The following is a 26,692-nucleotide window of genomic DNA, read 5'->3' as shown; positions in this document are numbered from 1 at the left end:
TTTGCATGAGCTTTCCAGTTCACCTCATAATGAAAATCTGTTGAATTTTTGATCTGGCACATTTCAGATGCACAATAGCACTTCAGGACGTGTGTTAACCTAAGGATTGCAAAGCCTTTTTCATGTGGTGAATGGCTTAGTTTATGGCTCCATTTTTCATAAAAAAAAAATCAAAGTTAGACCCTAATCCTTTAATACAGAATGTGTTATGACACACAGAATTAATGGGTTGTTTCCGTGTACATCATGGGTGGCACTGGCATATACCACTGGTTTTATTTATTTATTGAGATTTATTAACCGCCTTTATGAAGAGATTCACCCAAGGCGGTATGCAGCGGATACAGTTTAATATAAAACTTACAATTTTGTTAACAGCACAACAAATATAAATATAATAAATAAGGTAAACTTGAGAACAGCAAATTAACACCTAAATAATAGGACTACCATGAAACAGTATCAAAAATATAGACATTTAAAAGCAATGACATTCAAATAACAGATATAATACAATGTCAGTATAATATTTATTTGTTTGTTTGTTGCATTTGTATCTCACCTTTTCCCACCTTTTTGCAAGCTCAATGTGGCTTACATAAAGCCGTAATGGCGATCGCCATGAATGAGAAATACAAGGTATTATAACATTAAAGTACAAAAAGTATTAAAATAGATTAAGGTAAGTAGATAAACAGTTCATTACAGGCGTAAGAGATAAGGGGGTAATGCATAACGTTCATTGGTGACAAACTAATTGAAGTATACAGGTATAAAGAGTTCAATGTTATCTTGTTCTGGTAGAGTATTGGTGTCAGGTCATAATGAAGAATCACTATGATAAGTCTTTTCGAATACTAATACTAATGAAACATCTAATAAGCACACTTTAGAACATTCGAATAACCTACATATGAGGCTAATGCTTTTCTACAATACAGCTTACCATGTAGCTAGCTGAGAAGCCAAATGCAGATATATAGATGGGGACAAGATGGGTGGTACAAAGTCAGTTGGGATAAATAGATAGGTGGCTAAACTCAAGGCAAGTTCTTTGTACAGTTAATCATGATATAAAGAAATGGACTCATTTACAGTGTATGTAGCAAGCTAGTCCAGGTGCAGAATGGATGTATAGTCAGTCACCCTATGTACTAAAGGCTTGGGAGAAAAGCCAGGCTTTCACCTACCTGCTTCCTGAAGTAGAGATAGTCACGAGTTAGATGGAGCCCCTCTGGGAGTAAATTCTAGAGTGCGGGGGCTGAGAAGGCTCGCTGGTGGGTATCACATCGTACAATTTCTTTTGATGAGGGTACAGACAGTGATGCTCCTTGAGAGGACCTTAGAGGCTAATTTATTCTTTAAGAACTCTGGCCCATTTTGTCTGAGGACCTTGAAAATCAAACATAAGAGTTTTAAATTTAGCCCTGTAAGATACTGGTAGCCAGTATCGTTTTTTTGCAGGAAGGGTGTGATGTGGTCAGGCTGCTTGCAGCCTTCTATCAGTCGTACTGCTGCACTCTGAATTAGTTGGAGCTGATGCAAACTCTTTTTGGTTTGACCAGTGTACAGGGCATTACAGTAGTCTAGACATGATGTTATCATGGCATTGGCCACTGTGGTCAGACTCTTCTTATCAATATATGGAGAGAGATTTCATAGCTGTCGCAGGGGATAGAGACAATTTATAAAGGCTGTTTGAATTTGTGGGATCAGAGTGAGTGATAAGTCTAGCAGTATCCCGAGATTCCTGACCTGTGATTTTAGGGAGAGTTCATACTTTCTCAAAGGTATTTTGAAGTCAGGTATTTGTCCACTTGTGTTAGGTACCCAAAGAATCTCTATTTTGCTTGGATTCAGGCAGAGTTTGTTGTTGTTTGCCCGTTCCTGGTTGTGTTGAATACTACTACTACTACTACTATTTAGCATTTCTATAGCGCTACAAGGCATACGCAGCGCTGTACAAACATAGAAGAAAGACAGTCCCTGCTCAAAGAGCTTACAATCTAATAGACAAAAAATAAATAAAGTAAGCAAATCAAATCAATTAATGTGAACGGGAAGGAAGAGAGGAGGGTAGGTGGAGGCGAGTGGTTACAAGTGGTTTCGAGTCAAAAGCAATGTTAAAGAGGTGGGTTTTCAGTCTAGATTTAAAGGTGGCCAAGGATGGGGCAAGACGTAGGGGCTCAGGAAGTTTATTCCAGGCGTAGGGTGCAGCGAGACAGAAGGCGCGAAGTCTGGAGTTGGCAGTACTGGAGAAGGGAACAGATAAGAAGGATTTATCCATGGAGCGGAGTGCACGGGAAGGGGTGTAGGGAAGGACGAGTGTGGAGAGATACTGGGGAGCAGCAGAGTGAGTACATTTATAGGTTAGTAGAAGAAGTTTGAACAGGATGCGAAAACGGATAGGGAGCCAGTGAAGGGTCTTGAGGAGAGGGGTAGTATGAGTAAAGCGACCCTGGCGGAAGATGAGACGGGCAGCAGAGTTTTGAACTGACTGGAGAGGGGAGAGGTGACTAAGTGGGAGGCCAGCAAGAAGCAGATTGCAGTAGTCTAAATGAGAGGTGACAAGGGTGTGGATGAGGGTTTTGGTAGAGTGCTCGGAAAGAAAGGGGCGGATTTTACGGATGTTGTAAAGAAAGAAACGACAGGTCTTGGTGGTCTGCTGGATATGAGCAGAGAAGGAGAGAGAAGAGTCAAAGATGACCCCAAGGTTTCGAGCTGGGGAGACAGGGAGAATGAGAGAGCCATCAACAGAAATAGAAAACGGGGGGAGCGGGGAGGTGGGTTTGGGGGGGAAAATGAGAAGCTCGGTTTTGGTCATATTTAATTTCAGGTGGCGTTGAGACATCCAGGCAGCAATGTCAGACAAGCACGCTGAAACTTTGGTTTGGATGCAAGGTGAGATATCAGGGGTAGAAAGGTAGATTTGGGAGTCATCAGCATAGAGGTGGTAGGAAAAGCCATGGGATGAGATTAATGAACCAAGGGAAGAAGTGTAGATAGAAAAGAGGAGGGGACCAAGAACAGAACCCTGGGGTACGCCGACAGGCAGAGGGATAGAAGTAGAAGAGGATCCACCAGAGTGAACACTAAAGGTGCGGAGGGAGAGGTAGGAAGAGAACCAGGAAAGGACAGAGCCCTGGAATCCAAGTGAGGACAGGGTATCGAGAAGTATGCTGTGATCGACAGTGTCAAAAGCAGCGGAAAGATCAAGAAGAATGAGGATGGAATATTGACCTCTGGATTTAGCCAGTAATAGGTCATTGGAGACTTTAGTAAGCGCAGTTTCGGTTGAGTGGAGAGGGCGAAAACCAGATTGTAATGGGTCAAGAATAGCATGTGAGGAGAGAAAATCAAGGCAGCGGCGGTGAACAGCACGCTCAAGTAATTTGGAGAGAAAAGGAAGGAGGGAGATGGGTCGGTAATTAGAGGGACAAGTAGGGTCAAGTGAAGGCTTCTTAAGGAGAGGTGTGACCACAGCATGTTTAAAGGCAGCAGGGACAGTCGCAGTGGAAAGTGAGAGGTTGAGAATGTGACAGATAAAAGGAATAAGAGTAGGAGAGATGGCATTAAGAAGGTGGGTGGGAATGGGATCAGAGGAACAGGTGGTACATTTTGAGGAAGAAAGGAGAAGTGTAGTTTCCTCAATAGTAACTTCAGGAAAGGAGGAAAGGGAATGAGGGGAAGGAGAGAGAGGGGAACGGACTAGTGGAGGGAGAGCTGGTGAGGTAGAGAAAGCAAGGTTTATCTTTTGAACCTTGTTGTGAAAGAATTCAGCAAGGGTCTGAGGAGATAGTGAAGGGGGAGTTGGGGGAGGGGGCACCTTGAGGAGAGAGTTCAATGTGGTGAAGAGAAGTCGAGGATTAGAGCCAAGAGAGTTGGTCAGTTGGATATAATAATCCTGTTTGGCACGTAAAAGAGCAGATTGGAAGGAGGTCAGCATGAACTTAAAGTGTAAGAAATCAGCAAGGGCCCGAGATTTCCGCCAGAGGCGTTCGGCGGAGCGGGTACAGGAACGTAGGTAGCGGATATTAGAAGTCAGCCAAGGTTGGGGTTTTGTACGCCTTACAGGGCGGGTCATCAAAGGTGCAAGAGTGTGTAAGGCAGAGGATAGAGTATTGTTGTAAGAAGAAACAGCCTCGTTGACAGACGTGGATGGTGCCACAGTAGAGAGGAGGTTTGAAACATGGGAGGATAGAGATGAAGGGTCAATGTCGTGAAGATTCCTAGATAAATTAGATAGGATAGGACGGGACTGGGAGGGAGGAGATTTAAGTGTGAAAGTTATAAGATGGTGATCAGAGAGGGGAAGATCGGAGGCAAGGAAACTAGAGGGTGAACAGTTGGAGGAGAAGATGAGATCTAGACAGTGACCATTTTGATGAGTGGGGGAGGTGGAGCATAGTTGGAGATTAAAGGACGACGTTAAAGCGAGTAACTTGGAAATATAAGAGTTGGAAGGATCATTAGCAGGAATATTAAAGTCACCAAGGATGAGAGAGGGGGAGGAAGGATCATGGAAGAAGGCAAGCCAGGCATCAAAGTCACTGAGAAAGGATGAAAGGGACGTATCAGGGGGACGATAAATGACCGCTATTCGAAGAGGCAGAGGAGAGAAAAGGCGGATAGAGTGGACTTCAAAGGAGGAAAAACAGTGAGATTGAGGTGGAAGAAGGGGTTGAAATCTGGAGGAGGGAGAGAGAAGTAGTCCAACACCGCCCCCACGGCCAGCAGGGCGAGGAGTATGTGAAAATAGATAACCGCCATGGCACAGGGCTGCGACTGAAGCAGAGTCATCAGGGCAGAGCCAGGTTTCTGTTATGGCGAGCAGATGGAGGTGACGCGAGATAAAGAGGTCCTGGATATAGGGGAGTTTGTTACAGATAGAGCGGGCATTCCATAGGGCGCAAGAGAAGGGCAGAGAAGAGGAGGGGAGTAGAGGAATAGAGATGAGGTTAGAGAGGTCACGGTGAGATCTGTAGAGTTTGGATAATAGTTGGTGAGGAGGGCCAGGATTGGGATTGATGTCACCAGCTGAGAGTAAGAGAAGGAGTAAAAGAGAGCGGAGGAGAGTAGGAGAGGTGTGGCCACGAAGGCGTCGAAGGCGAGAGGTATTTAGGTGGAATGGGGAAGGCAAAATGGAGGGAAGAAAGAGACGGAGATTAAAAGCCAAAAAGGAGGAAGAGGGTAGGAGAGAAGGTGAGGTGATGAAGTCAATGGATGGGAAGTGAGTTCCTGTAGCGGAGAGAGGTAGGGGGTGAGGGAAAAGATTAGGAAGGGACAGAGCTAGGAAGAGAATGTGAATAGGGGCCATAAACGATTAAGGTACTTTAGCAACTGGAAAAAGATTAGATACAAAGAGAAAAATGCCCTGGTGGGAGCGCTGGGCACCTAGAGCGGAGGCCCTGAGTGGATCGGGGTGGACCTGGGTGTCACCCCGGAGAAGGCTGTAAGGATATGCAGATGAGCTGCAAGTCCTCCACAGCACCTGAAAGGCAGCTGGTGGTAGAGGTGGGTACCTCTCAGCTGAGGAAAGGCTTACCAGGGGTTAGGCCGAAGCCAGCATTCCTCCCCCTGAGGGTCGCCTGTAAGTTGTGTTGCTATATACCAGGGGCTAGATCAGTGAACATCCTTAATGAGTTGTGTTGGTGTAGATAGTGGATTGTGTGCTGATTTATATCATGTTGGCTTATTCTATGAGCTGAGGAGAAATATACCTTGGTTTGTATGGGCTTATACTAACGAGGTTTGATAACAGAAGATGGCATGAGCCTATCTGACCCATTATGTGGGCTGAAGCCAATAGGCAGAGCTTGTTGCTGTATCAGTTCCATTGTTTTGGGTGTACCAAGATGGTGGCAGTTGCATTGGGAAGAATTAAAACCTCCTTGGGTGAAGTGGGTAGAGATCGGCTTCAGTCTTGTGACATCATGCCGCCTCCTATTATCAAACCTCCTTGGCATATACCATAGGTATACTGGTGTATATGTGATTGGTGTTAGCAAGTCTCATGAGTTATGTTGGTGTATCTTATAGGATATGTTAACATATATAGTTGTATTAGCATACACAATAGCAGAGCCTTGTTTTTCCCTGTCAGAGCATCTTGTGTGCAGGGTCAGAGGCCACATATTGCCTGCCGGCTCCTCCCCCTTGGAGTAGATATGAGTTTGCTATATCTTGCTGGCAGGAAGCCATGTGGGTGGGCAGATGGATGGACAGAGGGAAGCTGTCAGCCACACGTTGGGTCTTGCACATGTTGCTGCTTAACCTCAGCCCTTGGCTATGTTGTTCAAAAAGAATTCAAACAGCAGAACCTTCCCTAAGGACTGAGCTGGCTCTTGCTTCTCTGAGGAGCTGTGGGAATCTGTGGAAGAGGCTCTGATGGAGGGTGTTCCAGTGCATGATACTGCCAGTGTCTTCCCATAAAGTTATTTTTCCTCTTTGTACTTGCAGTGAGACCGTGGAGTCTGGGAGCTGCTGTATTCTTTCCAGTAACAGACTCTGAGGCTTAACATGGCGCAACCAATAACGAAGGGCGTGCTGTCTTATTAACACTTTGTTGAAAGAGAAGCATGTTGTGCGGCAGAGCCTTCTGGGATAAGAGCATAGCACATGACCCTGTGCAGCTGTGACTGGGGTAATGCAATCTAGGAACAAAGAGAGAAAATGGAAGTTGGCAGCTACTCTGATCAGGCTAAGATCTGTAAATGTTTCACATGAGTTCAGAAGTTTTATCACTCTGGTCTAATGCTGGTTTGGAATCGATGAGTAATGGAGCATGAGAAACGTACTAATTTATTAAAGATACTAAGAGTCAGGGAGTTTGCCAATTGTCACTGGGATTTTCCTTCTTTGACAGGTTTGCAGTGGGCATTTATAAAGAAAATTGGATAATTCCAAGACCATTGCATACATTAGTGGATTTGGTGACTGATTACATCATTGATTAGGATCAGTCCTTAAGACACCTGTCTGTGGACATCTTTTGCCTTCATCGTCAATATTCCTTACACATTTCTCTCTCTTGTCATGTCTATGGGAGTCACATGGAAGCTTTCTCCTTTCTCTCCACTGTCCAGTCCAAGACAGTTTCTCACAATCTGTGTTTTGGTGCCTTTGTGAGTTCTACACATGTTGTCTTTTTATTGCCTAGTCTGAAGGGAAAGCTTTGGATTCTTCAAGGAAGATTTTTACTCTCATCTAAATGTAGCAGGTCCCTAGCCGGAAAGATTAGACATTGCTTTCTCAGAGGTCATTTTCAACATGTATATTGGGGACGTCAATTCTGTACTTACATGTCAGTGTTTCACTGCATCTCACTGATTGACAAGTGACCCTCTGTCTCATCTTTCTTCTGGATGGGAGTGCGACTCCCCAATGTTCCAACTCTTTGTGGGCTTCCTCTTGGCAGGAAATGTTGCAGGAGCCATCATGAATCTCCAAAATTCTTTGAACTCCTAGATTTTTCTCAAACCCTCAAAACTTCGCTATACTGCATCAGGCGGGTACAAAAAGAAAAAACTCCCACATTGTCTACGCATGTTTCCTCAAGTCCCTGTTGGTGGTTTCCTAGTGCTTCCTTTACGTTTTTGAGATACAGCTCATCCCTGCCGATCCCCAATGGAATCTAACTTATACCCCCACCTGTACCTGCTAAAATCCATTTCTTCCACGCCCGTACCCACAATTAATCTCCTGCATCCTCACCTGTACCCACAGGAATTGATGCTATTATTGACTTGCTTGAAGCCATAGTAACATAGTAGATGATGGCAGATAAAGACTGTACGATCCATCTAGTCTGCCCAACAAGATAAACATTACATATGGTATATGATACTTCATATGTATACCTGATCTTGGTTTGTCCTTGCCATTTTCAGGGCACAGGCTGTAAAAGACTGCCCAGCACTGTCCTTGTTCTGAAATTTCTGACGTTAACGTCGAAGTGCCGGAAAAGCTACACTCCACTCCATCCTAATCTTTTCAGCCATAATCGGGGCACAGACCATAGAAGTCTGCCTAGCACTAGCCTTGTTCTCCAACTTTTGAAGCTGAATCTGTGCAGCCACGATCAGGGCACAGACCATAGAAGTCTGCCGAGCACTTGCTTTGCTTCCCAATTACCGGTGTTACCTCTATTTCCTCCCAACCCCAACAGCGTCCTGCGGTTTTTTTGATTATATTCACTATTCAACCAATGAGTGTTCCAAGCCTTAGTGTTCTGGCTGCCTCTCTGGGCATTCCAAGCTCCATTCTGGCATTTCAACCGCCTCTCTCCATACTTTCCAAGCTTCCTTCTGGGCTCCAGCTGCTCTCTGGGCATTCTAAGTCTCATTCTGGAGTCACCAGAGATTTTGACTACACTCCCATGGGAATCCCATGGCAACTTCTTTCTTACCACAGGAATTCTGCAATCCCCATTCCCGTGCAGCTCTCTAATCTCAGCCCTTCTGTTTCCTCTTTCCCCTCAGTTAGGTTGGTTTGGTGATGGTCCACCCTCTACAGGATTCTTGGTTTCTCTTCCTTAGGCCTCAGGTTGGATCTTGGGAGGTAGGAGCTCACAAACTTGGGAAAAAATCCCTAGACTTTGATCAGCACCTTAAGATAACCCTTCTTCACTGCTGTCCTAGGCCTTGGTCGGCACCTGGACTTCACTGGCCAGGGCAGGTTCTGTGCTTCCATGGGTCAGCTTGGCGGAAAGAAGTAGGAGAAAAACATTTTTCCCTCCAAAACTCCCCTCCTTACGGTTTCTGTGACATTACAAAATCCTTCCCTGGCTCTCCAAATTAGGAAGCCAGCTAGAAAATTCCTCACTAGTTACAACACTTACACAGGGGCTGGAGCAAGTGGTAACCTTGCCAGAACAGTCCCAATCCATTTTAGACACAGGGCCATTCACCAACCACTGCTTTTCACTATGGCACTTAGTGACCCTGCGGTCACATTCATTTCAAGGTAAAGGTCTAATGAGCTAAACTAGAGACAGATTTATAAAGCCATCCGCATAAAGCTGCCATAGTGACTGGCAGAGAATTACTCACCAAAGAAGCTAACCCAGCTGAGAGCAGGTGGTGATGTGTTTTCCATTTTTCCTTTCTGCTGCGAAGCAGCTGTACACTTTGCTTTGTCCAGAAAGTATGTTGATGCCTCAACGGATCTCTGTTAGTTATAGAGTAACACTTGATTTTCACGGGGAAGGGTTTTGTGGATGTGTGTCCATCCTCTCTCCAGGGCAGCAAAACTTCTTTAAAAGGGGGCCAGCTGGTCCCTTAGCCAAAGCAGAAGATTAATTTAATCCTGAAAGTTCTAGAAAGCTTAAAAACAAAGAAACAAACAACCCCCCCCCCCCCCATGGAATTGAAGAAAAAGAGGTGGAGATAAAGGGAGAGGGCTGCTTAACAAAGAAGGCTAGGAGCTACTAATGATGTGCCGTTGCTACAGAATAGAGGACGAAGATGTTCCTCTTACAGCCCTTTATTTTGGGAAGGAAACAGCACAAAGGGCCTTCAAAACTGGAGCACGAGAAGGACACGAGTTGAGTAGACCAGGATTGTGCTTAATGGTATCTTCTAGAACTGTGCTGAAAACTGAGCTGGAAGAGAGGCGAGAGAGAGAGGGGAAATGATAGAGACGTTTAAATATCTCAGTGGTATAAATATACAGGAAGTGGGCCTTTTACAAATGAAGGAAAACTCTGGAATGAAGGGGTATACGATGAAGTTAAGAGGAAATAGGAGGAATCTAAGAAAATACTCTTTCACTAAAAAGGTGGTGGACGCTTGGAATGGCCTCCCGGTGAAGGTTGTGGAGACGAGGACTGTGTCAGAACTTATGAAAGCGTGGGACAGGCATGGGATCCCAGGATCCCTTAGGAAAGGAAGAGTTAGTGGTTACTGAGGATGGGCAGACTGGTTATATTTCTACGTTTCTAATTCTAGTGTGATAGACCCGCAACGCAGGCGCTGTGGTGCCGAAACACAGCCCTTGCCAGGTCTTTATTCAAAGAAAACAGCACAAAGGCCCTTCAAGACTGCAGTAAACAAGGATTCTTTATTCATTGTTTGCTGCAGTCTTGAAGGCCCTTTATGCTGTTTTCTTCATGGTTTGTGCTGTGTACTTTGACCCACTCCTTTATTTTGTGCCAGGTTAATACAAGGAATGCCACTATGGCAGGGGCGTAGCCAGACACCCAATTTTGGGTGGGCCTGGGCCAAAGATGGGGCCCTGACCCATCCCACAGGTGATTTGGTCTCTCCTTCTCTCACTTGCATGCCGTATGGTGTCTCAAACATCCCCCCTCCCCCGCATACCTTTTTAAGTAGCAGATTTTCACCGGCAGCGAACAGCAACTAAAACACACTGCTCATGTTGGCCCCACAGCCTTCCCACTGATGCAACTTCCTGTTTCCGCATAAGTGGGAATATGTCAGAAGGAAGGCTGTGGGGTCAGTGCGAGTAGTATGTATCAGTCGCTACTTGCTGCAGGCGAAGATCTGCTATTTACAAGGTACGCAGGAGGGACCGTTGTTGAGAGTTTTCAGCTGCTACTGAGTGGGCCTGAGCCCAAAGTGGGTGGACCTGGGCCCACCCAGGCCCACCCAGGCCCACCCTTGGCTACGCAACTACACTATGGGTTTTGAGTTTATAGACATCAGGAGTTTTACATGAGGATATACTTACACTATAATATGAATGCAGTCTTCATTTATGCCAACATCCTAGGGAGGGACCTTAATGAGAGCGAGAATTCTTAATCGCTGGAATTATTTTGTCCTCATTGTATGCAGCTATACAAAGAGCTATCTTTGATTCAGCTTTATAACTTACAGAAACCTTAAAGTTTGGTTCTCAAACTTTAAACCTTTATTAACAGGTAACAGGAACTGGAAAATATACAACTCAGTGGATAAAGAAGCAGAGCTGAGAATAATAGTCTTAAATTCTTTGTTAGTTTTCAGAGTATGCCTGCTGAATTACTGAGTAAAAAGCAATGCCTTCCATAGAGACAGGTTGATGAGACTGGCCTCTCTGAGCTGTTGAAACAAGATGGGGTAAAGTTACTGATAATATTTTGGCTCTGGCCTAAGATCTGTCCACCAGTCAGGAAACAGGAGAAGCTTTTCAATGCTAGGAGCATGTTTTAAAGCTGTGCAGCAGCTACCAGCAAGTGACAGCATAAACACAAACACTGAAGTAAGCAAACTCTGCCAGGGCTCGCCGAATCCCAGGCGCCAGGTCACCATAGCACCTAGAAATTCGGCCATGATGCCTGGCATTTTGTGTTCCCCAAAAACTGTTGTTCCTACAGCCCTGGCTGACTCTGATGGAAAAATGGGCTTTCCAGCTGCCTCCAGCGTCTCCCAATAAGTTTGAGCCACTTGGTTCAGGAAGAGCCAGTTGATCTTGCTGTCTCAAGTGTTATGAAATTTGCAGCCACAAGATCAGAGGCTTCTCCTGCACTCTGCGGCTGAGAGACGCAGATCATGGCAGGAAAAACCATTTCTGCGGCAGAGGAACCCAGGCAGTATTATCAGTCATAAACAGTGAGGTACATCAGTTGGGTCATGCTGGTCACTTGGATGGCAGCAAATGGAGAGTTGACATTGTTGTGGACCAGTTGGGGTGTTGGAGAGAGAGACAGACTTGGGGAGGACAGAGTAAGAGAAAGACAGACTGGGTAACGACAAAATTGGGGGCATGAGAGAGAGAGAGACTAGTGGGGCCTGGACCACAGTGATAAGTGAAACCAGGAGGAGGCAGATGCCACAGGCAGAGCTGTAGGAGGTGCTTGTATGCTGTTGACTGTATTTTACTTTTCAGAATGTACTTTTTCAACACTATCTATAAGTGGTCAATGAAACTGGTCTTTAATTTTAGAATTGCATAAGTTATCTTGTCAACAAGGAAGGAGACCAGTGGAGACATCTCTTAGCTTCTAAATCTCCCCAATCTATTAGTGCTAATGGTTACATTTTATAGTTCAGAAACTAGAGATGTATTCTCTCGGTGGGAGAGTTGAACTGGTGGTTTCTGCTGTATCTGTGTAGTGGCACATTAAGGCTTTGATTTAGTAAGCTCTCTTTTGCAAAGACAGAGAACGGGAAAACAGCCCTAATGAGCTGTATCAAAACTATGGAGGTGATGCCCCCTCCTCTCTTCCCACCCCCACCCCCCCAAAAAAACTTTGTTGTTGAAAATGATGGGGAGGAGGGAGAGACAAGAAAGTTGTTAACTACTAGCTCCTAAGTTTGGGGTTGTCTCCTAAATTCAAAGAAAGTTTATCAAGAGAACATTGAAACAGACCAATAGAGAAGAATGTGGGAAAATGGCAATTCTTTTTGGCCAAGTAAGAACTATCTTCCTGCCAAAGATAGTCCTGGCAACAGCTGGTGCACAAAGACCTTCATACTCAGAGTTCCAACCATTTCCTTTTCTTGTGCCCATTTCATCACTTAGAAAAAGTCAGGAAGGATGGGTAGCAGCTGCCAGTGTATGGTGCAGCCTGAGGGGGGTTCTGAGTTTAGAAGAGACTTAGGCCTGCCGTCTTCCTTTGTACATGATGAGATGATAGGACAGCCTGCATTCTAATATGACTCAGGAAAACCCAACATTGCCCCCAAGGAGGGCTCAAAGCTGTGCAATGGGTTAAGATGGTCCCCGAGCTCATGAGGGGATACATTTGCTCCAAGTGTCTTATTTGTCCTATTTGTTTGTCCTAATTAGATTGCCGAGCAGGGACTGTCTCTTTATGTCCAGTGTACAGCGCTGCGAATGTCTAGTAGCGCTATAGAAATGATAAGTAGTGATCGACTTGATGAGTTCGTGAATCCACAATTGTTCTCTTTCTTGTAACCTCACATCCAATGGTCTCAAAATGGCATACATTGCAAATACTTCAGTAACAAAATATTGTAAAGATTCTGGTGTGTGGGTGTGTGCAGCCCAGGGGCATAGCCAGACTTCGGTGGGAGGGGGTCCAGAGCCTAAGGTGAGGGGCACATTTTAGCCCCCCCTGGCACCACCGACCCCCCCCCCCCCCCCGCCATTGTCAACTTTGCCCCCCCTGCGACTTTGCCCCCCCTGCCGCCGACCCCCCCGCCATTGCTGACTTTGCTCCCCTCCTGCCGCCGACCCTCCTGACCCCCTCCCGCCGCCGACCTTCTCGACTCCCCCTCCTGCAGTCAACCTGCCATCGCCTACCTTTGCTGGTGGGGGACCCCAACCCCCGCCAGCCGAGATCCTCTTCTTCTCGCAAAAGGCTTCCTTCTGTTTCTGACGTCCTGCACGTTGTACGTGCAGGATGTCAGACTCACAGAATGAAGCCTTGCAGATGAGCTGATCTGCAAGGCTTCGTTCTGTGAGTCTGACGTCCTGCACGTCAGAAACAGAAGGAAGCCTTTTGCAAGAAGAAGAGGATCTCGGCTGGCGGGGGTTGGGGTCCCCTGCCAGCAAAGGCAAGCGATGGCAACGGCAGGTTGGTGGCAGGAGGGGGGTTGGGTGGGTCGTCCTCAGGGGGTCCAGGGTCAAATCTACGGGGGCCCAGGCCCCCCATGCCCCACGTAGCTACATCACTGGTGCAGCCCACAGTTAATAGCTGACCAAGATACATCCATCAACTTATTCCTAAAGCACTGTTTATTATTAGGATTTATTTACCTCCTTTTAAAAGAAATTCACTCAAGGCGGTGTATAGCAGAAATATTTATGTGTCTTCAAAGTTTATAAGAGCTGTGGGCATATTTTATCTGAGAGCACAGGGACAGCTGCAAATGTGAGCTACAACCAATACCAGTGGTACATAACTACAGTAATTATGTTGTCAGGGATTTGATATGCTGCTTTTCTGGGGTACAACCAAAGCAGCTTATCTATAATATACAGGTACTTTCTCTGTCTCTAGTGGGCTCACAATCTTATACCTGGGGCGATGGAGGTTAGGTGACTTGCTCAGAGTCACAAGGAGCTGTAGTAGGAATCAAATCCAGTTCCTCAGCTTCTCAACTCATTGCACTAACCAAGAGGCTTGGGTGCAAAACTGGAAGGGGTGGGGATAGGGGTCAGTTTGTAGTCTGTGAACATGCAAGCCAAAAGGGTAAAAGGGGTGGGGAGGAGGCATTGTGGGGCTCTTTGTGAATAAACCTACTACATTTGGGAGGTCCTATGATGAGTGAAACAAATTCTCAGATAAAACTGGGATTTTGGCTCCCACTCAAAGAGCGTACCGAGTTCAAGATCTGCACGATTGTTCATAAAATCATTTACGGAGATGCCCCGACGTACATGATGGACCTCGTTGACCTGCCACCCAGAAATGCTAAAAGATCTGCCTGGACACTTCCCCAACTGCAAAGGATTAAAATGCAAACTAACGCATGCGACTAGCTTCTCATACACGAGCACGCAAGTGTGGAACGCACTACCAACTAACTTGAAAACAATCAACGAAATAGCTAACTTTCGCAAATCTCTGAAAACCTACCTTATCAACCAGGCCTACCACGAGAATCCATCCACTCCACCCTTACTCTGAAGGTCTTTTCTATATAACCGCTTAGATAATTCTTTTTGTCATCCCTTGATCTCATTGTAACACCAATTGTATTGTTTATCCTGTATGGCCATGCCATAACAGGTTCTCTGTAAGCCACATTGAGCCTGCAAATAGGTGGGACAATGTGGGATACAAGTGCAATAAATAATAAACTACTGAAATTTTTTTTCTGGGTCAACATAAGAGGAATTAATCCCTCCTTCCATTGAAGTCCAATAGGCAGTAGTTTTAATGTAAGTGAATATAAGCGTTAATTTCGGATATGTATATAGCTCTTGCTCTGTTAATTGGGAATGCTTGGTGTGGTGCAACTTTCATTGTGCTCTTGCATGCTTCTCTTGTCAATTATGCCTCTTTCGCTTCTGGCTGCCTAGTTATGAGTTCCCCACCCTCTGCTGCTCTTCCTTCCCTGGCTCTTGTACAGCCATTAACAGAATGCACTGTAGTAGTAGCCTCTCCACCTCCACTCTAAAAAGTACCTTTGGGAGGGAGAAAGAGACCAGTTGGTTATGTCTGATGCTCAGCTGTTCCCTTCTCCTTCCAGATTCCCTTGCGGAAAACAGCTGAGCAGTTCAAAAGAGAAACTATGGAAGGTTATGGCAGGATTCCTGAGAGGAACAGCTGCTTCTCCTATTCTTCCCTTTGTCCATTCTCTGTCTGACTGCTTCTCTTTCTACAACCCTCATATTTCTCTGCTTTTCTTCTGTCCCTGCTCCTGCTTTCTCCTATCACCAGGGGTAAATTTAACAGCTGGGTGCCATGGAGGGTGTCCATTCTTTATCTGCGAAGCTTCTGCCCATCTTTATTAACACTACACGGGGTCCTTGGTAGCGCGTATATTTTAAAAGTTCCCAAGCGATCCAGTTCCAGGAGGGAGGCTGGTTTTGTTTTACTTGTATATTTATTTATAGATGTTACCTGAAAGCACTATGGGCCGATATTCAGCCGGTGCCACTGGTGTTTATCACTGGAAATTCAATGCTGGGCCATGTTTGGGCTCTGCCATTGAATTTTAGGGTTTACGGAGCTGGCAAAAAAACATAGCTGATTAACCCCCGTGTTTACTAAGCTCCGCTAGCAGCTGCCGCACGGCAATGCCGACACAGCGCATTAGCACAGGGCAGCCGCTAGCGTGGCTTAGTAAACAGGGGGGTAAGTGTGATATTCAGCTCTTAATTGGCTATGGTGAACTGTATACAGAAAGGTCTGACTTTTATGCCGTTCTATTTATTGATTAGCATGGCTGAATGTTGACACTTAACTGACCAAGTGCTGACTCCACCCCCAGTATGTTCCTAAAATAGCCAGTTTTAAGGTGGACGCTAACCAGACATTTTCAGTCACAGGAGCCAGCTAAAATGCTGCTGAATATGACCAATTAGCCCTGAACAACATAGGAACAAGTAGATGGCTGTAGATAAGGACCTGTACAGTTCATTCAGTCTACCCAACAATATAAACTCGTTACATATGGTATGAAGTGTTACATCATATATATACCTGATCTTGATTTATCCTTGCCATCTTTAGGACATAGACCGTAGAGCTCCACTCCAGCCCATCAAATCTATTCAGCCTCGATCAGGGCACAGACCATAGAAGTCTGCCCAACACTGGCTTTCCTACCTAATTTCCCCTTCTTTGGATCCCATCCTTCTGACAGGATTCCTTTGTGTTTGTCCTATGCATTTTTGAATTCCGTTACCGTTTTCATCACCACCTCCCGTGGAAGGGCATTCCAGGTATCTACCACCCTCTCAGTGAAAAAAGTACTTCCTGACATTATTCCTGAGTCTGCCCCCTTTCAATATCAACTCATGCCCTCCCATCTCTGGAAACGGTTTGTTTGCAAATTAATACTGTTCAAATATCATCCCTATTTCTCCTTTCCTCTAGTGTGTACATGTTTAGGTCAGAAAGTCTCTCCATGTATGTCTTACTGACTAAACCCCCTACCATTTTCGTTTCTTTTCTCTGAACCGCTTCAAGTCTTTTTACATCCTTAGCAAGATAAGGCCTCCAAAACTGAACACAAAACTCCAAGTGGGGCCTCACCAACGACTTGTACAGGGACATCAACACCTCCTTTCTTCTGCTGGTTATACCCCTTCCTACACAGCCTAGCATCTTTCTGGCCACCGCCTTGTCACTATGTTTTCTCACCTTGAGATCTTCAGACACCATCACCCCAAGGTCCCTCTCCTGAGACAAACTTACCAATCTCTCCCCTCCTATCCAGTACATCTGTTTTGTATTTCTGCACCCCAAGTGCATCACTCTGCACTTCTTGGCCTTAAACGTTAACTCACAAATATATATCTGGGGTAACAAGCAGGTCTGGCTTTCAAAAAATACTAAATCAAATACTAACAAAATCCTGAAAAATATATAAAATCTCTCTCTATATATATATATGCATACATATATATTGATAGTGCTCATATCAAGTGCATTATACCATGATCAATGAAGGATCAACTCCTCAATAATTCATTCCTCCAGCCATCATTGCACTGAATTCACTCTGTCTACGTTATAGCTCTTAGAATAATATCATCTATCTTTGATGTCTTAAAGTAATGTCACATGTCAATAAAAAAATTCCAAAAGGTTCACTTATCTGCAGGTATAGTGTTCTCAAAATGTATCTTCCAGTGCAGTGGTTCACATTCAGAGATGACTCCTAGACGATCCAAACAAAGTGTCCCAGTCTTCCCGTGTGCTCAAAATCTCTTCTTACTCAAACCTCCATGTGTACACTCATAATAGCATTCACATACAAAATTTCTCCTTCAAATTGTTCTCATCCGTGTTTCGCCTCAAAACGGCGTCTTCAGGAGAACAAGACTGCAGTGTGATCCGCACCCTCTTTCACCGGCGCCCCAAAAAGATGCCAGCGCAGGCTGATAACAGAAATCCAGGACTGACCTAAACTCTCCTTCCTGGAACTGGGCAATTTGCAGCTCTATTTTCGTTGGATCCCCATTTATTTCTTTTCTCAATCCACTCCCCCCATGCTGTGCCGTAGAGATATTCACCCTTTCTCTCCTTCTGCTTTTCCATGATCTCCATTCAAGGCCTTCCCCCAGTCCCCACTCTAGAGGCAGAATGAAGAGTAGGCCTAGTTGTTGGTACGGCAGCAGTAGCAGGTTGTGTGTATCAGGGATGTAGCCAGACCTCGGCGGGAGGGAGGTCCAGAGCCTGAAGTGAGGGGGCACAGTTTAGTCTGCCTCCCCCAGCTGCTGACCCCTGCCACTTTCGAACCCCCCCTCCTGCCGCCGACCCCCCCCATTGCCGCCGCAGCCAGGTACCTTTGCTGGCGGGGGTCCCCAACCCCCACCAGCCAAAGTCTTCTTCAGCGCCGAAGTTACGTGCACGCAGGATGTCAAGAGTCACTCAGGACTCACAGGAACAGATCAGCAAAGGCGCTGGAGTCCGGCACTGAAGAAGACTTCGGCTGGCGGCGGTGGGGGAGAGTCGGCGGCAGGGGAGGGGGGGAGAGTTATTTTGCCCCCCAGACAGACAGATCAACATTTTCCATCCCTCATGCATGATTTCTTTCCACCATTCATTGGGTTGGAAAGAATAAAAATCCAAATTGAAACCTCAAGAGCCCATCACACTGGAGAAACAAACATAAATATATTTCTTTTCCTCAAGTACTACAGAAAGTACAAGAGCGTAAGAGATGCTGACAGAGAGAAACATCAAAGACTTACCACAAAAGAATGAGTAGGAAAAGTGAGCAGGGAAATAGAGAAACAGCTGCTCTAGCAGTTAAATACTTGAACCCTGTGACCAGACCAGAAACATAACCTGGCTGGAGATAATACTGAACATCACTAGAATGTAAAGAATTGGCTTTTGTTAGTACTTGGCTCTCTTTGTATTTCTTTCCTTTTCTTATTCCTTCCAATCCAACCAAATGTTGGAAATAAATTATACAGAAGGAGTCAAAGAAAAGTCTGCCTGTCGGGGGGCATAAAATGGTCCAATGCATTTCTATGGGAAAGAGAGCTTCAGTAGCCGCAGCATATACAAACCCTGATACAAACAGTTAGGGAACTGCACCTCATCAACTTTTCTGTGCTAGCCACAGACGCACAGAGCCAACACAGATATATGCAGATAGACATACATGCATATAACCCCCACACATACACATGCATGGACAGATACACACACAGAAACACAGATATACCCACAGACGTACACATACACACATAAACACATAGTTACCGACACACATGCACAAAGAAAAATACATATAGACCCATGTAACGACATGCATGTATAAACATACGTACACATGTATACAGATCCACAGACATGCAGAAGGGGTGGAAATCATTCCATGAGACGTGTTCCATATGCTTTCCCCACCTGCAGCCCTCCCTGCTGACACAACCCTGTGCCTACTGGGCTGCTCTTGACGATTCGGATGCGCATTTCATTTTCTTAGTTGTAAATTCTACTGTGAAACCTGGTGAATGAACTCTATAGCTTTCTTAATGGTTGATGTGTATGGTAATAGCAAGTGATTGAAGCTTGTGGTTTTTCTACTGGCTGCTATGTGTACAGACTCATAGTGATGGAGAAAAAGGTAATACCTGTTGCCCGGGGAGAGTGACAGTAGGTTTGGAAAGAATTTCATGAGCCATTCTCCTTATGCTTTACCCTCTTGTAGCTTCATGCATTACTTTGGCAACATACACAAAATATCATGCCAATAATGATTCTCTGACTTTGAGTTTAAGGAAGAGGGAAATCCACAGAGAGACATAGAGAGGTTACGTTAACAGGGAGAGAATCAAAGAGTGAAAAAGTGAGAACTGGTACCTGGGAAAGAAAAACAAGATCCAAAGAGCAAGCAAGACAGAAGACTGAGAGAGAGAGAGAGAGAGAGAGAGAGAGAGAGAATTGGGGAATGAGAAAGAGAGTAGAGCATGGTGCTGGGTCTCTGTGGTAACCACTTTCTGTTTCTCAGCAACCAGTGGCATAAACAGAGAACTACAGGGCAACGTGTGTGTGCCCCTGACAGACAATCCCAATGTGGTCTTCTAACACCATAATATGCAGAACAACTGCTATCCAGCGCCAGGGAACGGCCCAGAGTGAAACAGATTGCATGTTGATCATCACTGGAAGCAAACAAAGGGTCCCAGGGAGGCCAGGGGCATACACAGTGCTCCCCCCCCCCCCCCGAGAACATTGACAAGAGCTACAGGGAGCCAATGAGGAGCCCAGGGCCACAAGAGTCAACACAAATGTTAATTCCAACTGTCTAGGCCAGTGATGGCGAACCTTTCAGAGACCGAGTGCCCAAACAGCAACCCAAAATCTAATTATTTATCACAAAGTGCCAACAGGGCAATTTAATAGGTGGTGCATTCCCCCCTCCCCCGCCTATTCCCCCTCCCCCTCCTGTCCCCCTCCCTCCTGTCCCACCTGCCTCCGAGTTCCAGGCCTCCCTCCCTCCCTTCGAGTTCCAGGGTCCCCCCTCCCTCCCAGTTCCAGGGCCCCACTCCCTCCCTCCCAGTTCCAGGGTCCCTCCCTCCCCCCTCCTTTCAAGTTCCAGGCCTCCTCCCTTCAAATTTTAAAAGTCATCTATCTTTCCTCGTCGGGGTTAGGGCGGCAGCAGCGGTAAAAAGCATGCAGGCTCGGTGCTTAGTTCCGTTTTCCCTTCTCTCTCTCTCTCAGCTCTGGCCCCGCCCTCGCGGAAACAGGAAATGAGGGTGGGACCAGAGCTGAGAGAGAGAGAGAAGGGAAAACGGAACTAAGCACCGAGGCGAGCCTGCATGCTGCCGCCCTAACCCCGACGAGGTAAAATAGATGACTTAAAATTCGGAGGGAGGGGGCCTGGAACTCGAAGGGAGGAGGGAACAAACTTCTGGTGGGTGAGGCTACGGCGCGCGTGCCAACAGAGAGGGCTCTGCGTGCCCTCTCTGGCACGCGTGCCATAGGTTCGCCATCACTGGTCTAGGCAAACAGGAAGGCCGTAACACACAGAGGAGCAGGTGTTGATGGTCTCTGTTTTAAAGCTGCAACAAACAGTACAATTATTAGTGTGTGAACACAAAGACATAGCCACTGGTCTCCCTGAGTACAGTGGGAACTAATGGAAGATCAAGACCTCCAGGCTCATCCAAGTCTCGCCTGTTTGCAATAGTAATCCCGAGCTTTATGCATTTTGCTGGAAGCTCAGGCATTTTCACTCTCCAGAGTGCCAGACATTTTAAGCCCCATGTTCTGCATATAGCTGGAGTGTAGCATATTTGGCCTCTGTGCTCTGCATATGTCTAAATTACATATCTGTGCAACTGCATAGTTTGTTTTATGTTTTACAAATTGAATTAAGATAGAAATAAATTATCGCTGTTCTTTCTCTGGCATTTTTAGCCAGGAAATCTTCTTTTTTTTTTTAATGTCTCTGAACCTCCAGCAAAATCTTCAGATCTGTAGCAATAATTCCTAAAGCTGTCAGGCAGAACTTTGGAACCTGACTGAATCCCAAGATACTTAATAACAGTGAATTAATGGAGGCGCGTGCAGTAGGAAAGTCGGAATGCTTATAGACTGACTTTCATAAAGCAACACGTTAAGAAGTCAAATAAGAAAACACCGAGGTCATCTGCAAGAAATGTGGATCCTGCTAATATTGTTTTTCTGCTCCCCAGAGCTGCTGTGAAAGGGACTAAAATGTTTCTGTGTGCTCTCCCTTCCTGTGACTGAGGAGGCAGCTCTGGTCTTCAAGTTTCAACTAGTCAAAATGTTATAATCCATAGTGTTGAGCTTTCCAAATGGGATCACAATACCCATGCTTGGGGTCATGACCTGGGTAGACTCTCTATAGATGCATCATTATTCGGCACCTCTGGAGGATCACACAATTTTATTTGGCTGCGATCATGGGGTCATGGCCAAAAAGAGATGTATGAGCACTGCCATAGGGGGAAATGCAGGAAGAAAATATGCATCTTACATATTGTGGCCAGCCTAGTGGCAAGTGCCCTATACCATTTTGCGGAAGAGATGGGTTCAATTCCGAGGCCAGGCATTTAGTCCCTGGGCTGGGAGGGGATGCTGTGGAGGTAACCATCATGGACCCTGGCGAAGTGGGAGTCACAACTATTGTACAACAGTGACACGTGTGACACAACTCAGGGTTTTGGAGGATGCTGTGGTTTGTGGCCCCTGGCTGAGGACTGTTACTTTTGTGGCTGGATTGAGTTGGGAGGTGGACATACAGTAAAATTAGGGAAACATTCCTGAGTAGTTGTGTAGCCTAACATAAGCTGGTTCTGATTGATGTGGAAGTGCAATGAAAACAGAAGGAAACTGCTAGGCCCTCCTCCTTTCCCGTTCGCATCCTACAACCTTTCTGGATTCCCGATTAGTTCTGCTTGAAGGACCTGAACTGTATTCTCAGAGTTATAACTATAACACTCATGTTTTATTACTGGCAACTTATGAACTAACTGACCACACTTAAACTGGAAACTTAGAGGCCAGGCTTTGTATTCTTGTGCCAGTGAACTAAACCATCCAGACTTAGATGTGAAAGTCGTTACATCTTTGTGCTAATCCACTGAACCATCCATTCCTAGAGTTGCCTGTAACAACCCCTTTACCTGCTTTTCTCTCCATTTCTGCAGACAGCAAAGCAATTGTAGATGGGAACCTGAAACTGATCCTGGGACTGATCTGGACTCTTATCCTGCACTATTCTATCTCCATGCCCATGTGGGAGGATGAGGATGATGAAGATGCCAAGAAGCAAACGCCAAAGCAGAGACTGCTGGGATGGATCCAGAACAAGATCCCTCAGCTGCCCATCACCAATTTCCATCGGGACTGGCAAGACGGCAAAGCCCTTGGGGCCTTGGTGGACAACTGCGCTCCAGGTAAGTCTCTTTCTGGATCCCAGGGTAAGGGTGGGCCTTGGAAAATGTGACAGGGATCTTTAAGGTATCAGGAAATCCTATTCATAAACAATGGATAATCTGGCTATTGAGCAGTAATTTATAATATCACCCTGCAGTCATAGTAACGTCAATAATCTACAGTATCATTATGCGTTGGAGCCAGTCGGTGGAAGAGAACTCCATTCATTCCTCACATCTTGCTTCTCTGCCCTTGTGGATATCACTGACCTCACACACAGCTGTGGATCGCACTCTTTCCTCACTTTACTGGGTGCTCTAAAACCATTGCTCATGCAACTGTGGCTGGCAAGGTAGACATGTCAGTGCAGATGTTCTGAGTAGTGTTTTATCACCATGGAGACATGTCAATCTCAGGAGAGACCTACTAATACCGGCAGGGCAGGGCAGAAACCGAGGAGGGGGCCCAAAAGCTGGCTTTCAGTCTATGCCTCCTTTAGACTGAGGCAGCTTTGGGGCCCTCTATGATATGGGGGCCCATGGCATTTGCCCTGTTTGTCACCCCCTAACGGCCCTGAATACCTGAATTACGGCCCTGTAAAGGGGCGGGGCAACCCGTATTATCGAAACAAGATGGACGTCCATCTTTCATTTCGATAATACGGTCGGGGACGCCCAAATCATGAAATTTAGGTTGACTTTAGAGATGGTTGTCCCCGGTTTTCGGCGATAATGGAAAGCGAGGACGCCCATCTCAGAAACGACCAAATCTAAGCCATTTGGTGGTGGGAGGAGCCAGCATTCGTAGTGCACTGGTCCCCCTGACATGCCAGGACACCAACCGGGCACCCTAGGGGGCACTGCAGTGGACTAACTGATACACTAACTGAATGGAAAAAGGCATGCAGTGGTCACTAACCACCTCCCACCCCGAAAAAAAACAACTTTAAAAACTTTTGTCTTTTTTTTTAAGAGTATGGGTGAAGCATGTCCTTCGCTATGCCTCCGCGACGGCAGTTGAGGACGTCCTTCGCTATTTATTTAGATTTTGCTCACACCTTTTTCAGTAGTAGCTCAAAGTGAGTTACATTCAGGTACACTGGATATTTCTATGCCTCCGTCCCTGCGACGGCAGTTGAAGACGTCCTTTGCTATGACAGTTGAGGACGTCCAAAATGTGGATGTTTGTGAGAAGGATGTCCATGCCTGGATGTTTCTGTGAGAAGGATGTCCCTGCCTGCTATGCCTCCGACACCCCCTTTATTTATTTGGATTTTGGATCACAAGTAGCAACAGTGGGATTTGAACCGGCCACTCCACTCCACTCCCTTGAAATTTGGCCATCCCTTGAAAGAAGGACGTCCACGCCCTCGTTATGCCTCCGCTGACACACACATACCTCCCCCCCCCCCAGAGACCTGCATACTGCCCCCCCCCCCCCACAGAAATGGCCAAATTTCAAGGGAGTGGAGTGGAGGAGTGGCCTAGTGGTTAGAGTACTGATCTTGCAATCCAGAGGTGGCCAGTTCAAATCCCACTGCTGCTACTTGTGATCCAAAATCCAAATAAATAAAGGGGGTGTCAGAGGCATAGCAGGCATGGACATCCTTCTCACAGAAACATCCAGGCATGGACCATCCTTCTCACAAACATCCACATTTTGGATGGAGGCATATCGAAGGACGTCCTTAATTGCTGTTGCAGGGATGGAGGCATAGAAATATCCAGAGTACCTGAATGTAATTCACCTTGAGCTACTACTGAAAAAGGTGTGAGCAAACTCTAAATAAATAAATATATAGCAAAGGATGTCCTCAACTGCCGTCACAGGGACGGAGGCATAGCAAAGGAGGTCCTTCACCCATACTCTAAAAAAAAAAAGACAAAAGCTTTTAAAGTTGTTTTATTCAGGGTGGGAGGTGGTTAGTGACCACTGGGGGAGTCAGGGGAGGTTATCCCTGATTCCCTCCGGTGGTCATCTGGTCATTTAGGGCACATTTTTGTGACTTGGTCGTAAAAAAAAAAAAGGACTAAGTAAAGTTGGCCAAGTGTTCGTCAGGGACGCCCTTCTTTTTTCTATTATCGCTTGAGGACGCCCCTCTGTTAGACACGCCCCAGTCCCACCTTTGCTACTCCTCCGACATGCCCACAGGAACTTTGGTCGTCCCCGCGACGGGAAGCAGTTGGGGACGCCCCAAATCGGCTTTCGATTATGCCGATTTGGGCGACCCCGAGAGAAGGACGCCCATCTCCCGATTTGTGTCGGAAGATGGGCGTCCTTCCCTTTCGAAAATAAACTAGACAGTGTCGTTTGACATTATCCTACAATTATATATAAAGCAGAAGGTTAGCATTTGTTCCCCTGTTTAGAAATATAACATATCAGGAGACCAGAATATTCTAGATTTTCTAGACTTTGGGTTGTTGATCTACAACCCATAATGCTCCTCTAGTGTAATTCTTTTGTATGTAATTCTTGATTACCCCGGTTGAGTCTGGGGATTTTGTTTCTCTGAGATTTTACTCAGTGGGACTTGCTGGCAGAAGTTCTCATGGCAGGGAAGGGGTCTGAGCACCCCCCCCCCCCACATGCACCCCTAGAATTAAAAAAAGATTTTTTTTAACCAATTGGTTATTCAGTTTTATTCCCTTTGTTGTTGTTGGGGGGGGGGGGGGGGGGAATGGAAATAGGGTTGTTAAAAAAGCACTGAAAGCAGCCCAGTGGGGATCAGCTTTTGGTGAAGCCTGCCAGGAGAGGCAGCAGAAAGGCCCAGGACTCTTCTGATGAGGTGAACTTTGGGGTCTGGGCCCAAAGAGAAGGTGCTCCTTTCTGCCTGTTGAGGCTGCAATGCCTGACAAGCATTAGTATGGTGCTGGTGGGAACCAGTGGTTTCTCTCTGTTTACAAAGGGACAGGCTTGATTTCAGCTCCCCGATCCTCCAAGAAACTCCTGGAGGGGGATTGTGGCACTGTCAAGCCCCCCTGCTGGCCTAACCACAAAGGCTGTGGTTCTCTCATCTTTGGCGGGAACGGTGGCCATTGGGGGGGGGGGGGGGGTGTAGGATGGGGCTCCCTGGCCACCTGATTAAGATGGCAGTGACAGGGTAACAATGAGAAGATGAGGAAAAAAGTCAAAAGTTCAGGACTTATACTGCCTCCTGCAAACAGTACCCTGCTAAAATACTTGAGGAGGACTGGGAAAGTCAAGTTTCATATGTTTCTTGGAAAAACTAAGTTTTCAGTGAACTCTTTAAACAGATAAATGAAGCATCCTGTCTAAGATATAATGGAAGAGCATTCCAAGGAGATGGTCCGACCACGCTAAAAACAGCATGTTGGAAGGTATCCAAGCAAATAACTCTATAAGGGATTATGAGACGATTCTAATTGATTGACTGAAGAGTTCTGGTGTCAAGAAGTGTGATAAGAAGTACCATAACCCTGTAATTTGAATCTTATGAACCAAGGTTACATTTTTTTTCAGTGTAAATGTTGATTAAAGTATTTTGCCATCAAGAAGGGTACAAGCAAATACCAATAGAACACTCTCAAAACACTAAGAACCGGTAACAGTATAGATAAAAAGAACAGGACACCACACAAGGCCTTCTTGTCGTACCCTCCTCCCACCCCCCACTTCTTTCCCTCCCCACCTCCAATGCACACACTGGGATGGAGTCTAAAAAAGACCATTTTTATAACATTAACAGGAGTCTAAATGCATTTGCAGAGGAGACCAGGAGTGAACAAAAAGCAGGACCATACGGTCAAATCTTTTTGCATCATTTATCAATTTGAATGACTGCAGTATTTTGTATTAGTTGCAGGCGCTTAATCTCCGTAGTCTGAAGCCTGCAAATAAAGCATTATAGTAGTCTAGATGTTTCAGAACCAATGCTACGGTTTTTATTTATTTATTTATTTGTAGCATTTGTATCCCACATTTTCCCACCTATTTGCAGGTTCAATGTGGCTTACATTTGCCGTAGTGGCGATTGTCATTTCCGGTCTACAGAGTTGCACATGGTTTTACATTCAGTGCGTACATACATGGTATAAGAATACATTGAGGGGCATAATCGAACGAAAACGCCTATCTCAGCACAAACTCAGGAGGAAAACCCCCTGCCTGAGCGGGCCCAGATTGTACCAGAGCTGAGGAATTCAAATCATCAACATTGGATACAGGTAAAATCGCAGGCTGCGACCGCGAAGACGGCTCCATATCCGGATTCAAAATGGCCGCCGT

General features: G+C 45.9%; 1 protein-coding gene across 1 annotated transcript in view; it reads left to right on the top strand.

The window, feature by feature from the left end:
• The window catches only part of FLNC (filamin C), a 193,265-nt gene that overhangs the window by 21,068 nt on the left and 145,505 nt on the right, over positions 1–26,692 (top strand). Inside the window, 1 exon segment of the mRNA XM_030217139.1 lies at positions 22,216–22,464. Within this exon segment, the coding sequence (XP_030072999.1) occupies positions 22,216–22,464 (249 nt within the window).

Source organism: Microcaecilia unicolor, chromosome 10 (assembly GCF_901765095.1).
Source record: "Microcaecilia unicolor chromosome 10, aMicUni1.1, whole genome shotgun sequence".
NCBI lineage: Eukaryota > Metazoa > Chordata > Amphibia > Gymnophiona > Siphonopidae > Microcaecilia > Microcaecilia unicolor.
The sequence above is the reverse complement of the archived record's forward strand: the minus strand, read 5'-3'. Positions and strand labels throughout refer to the sequence as shown.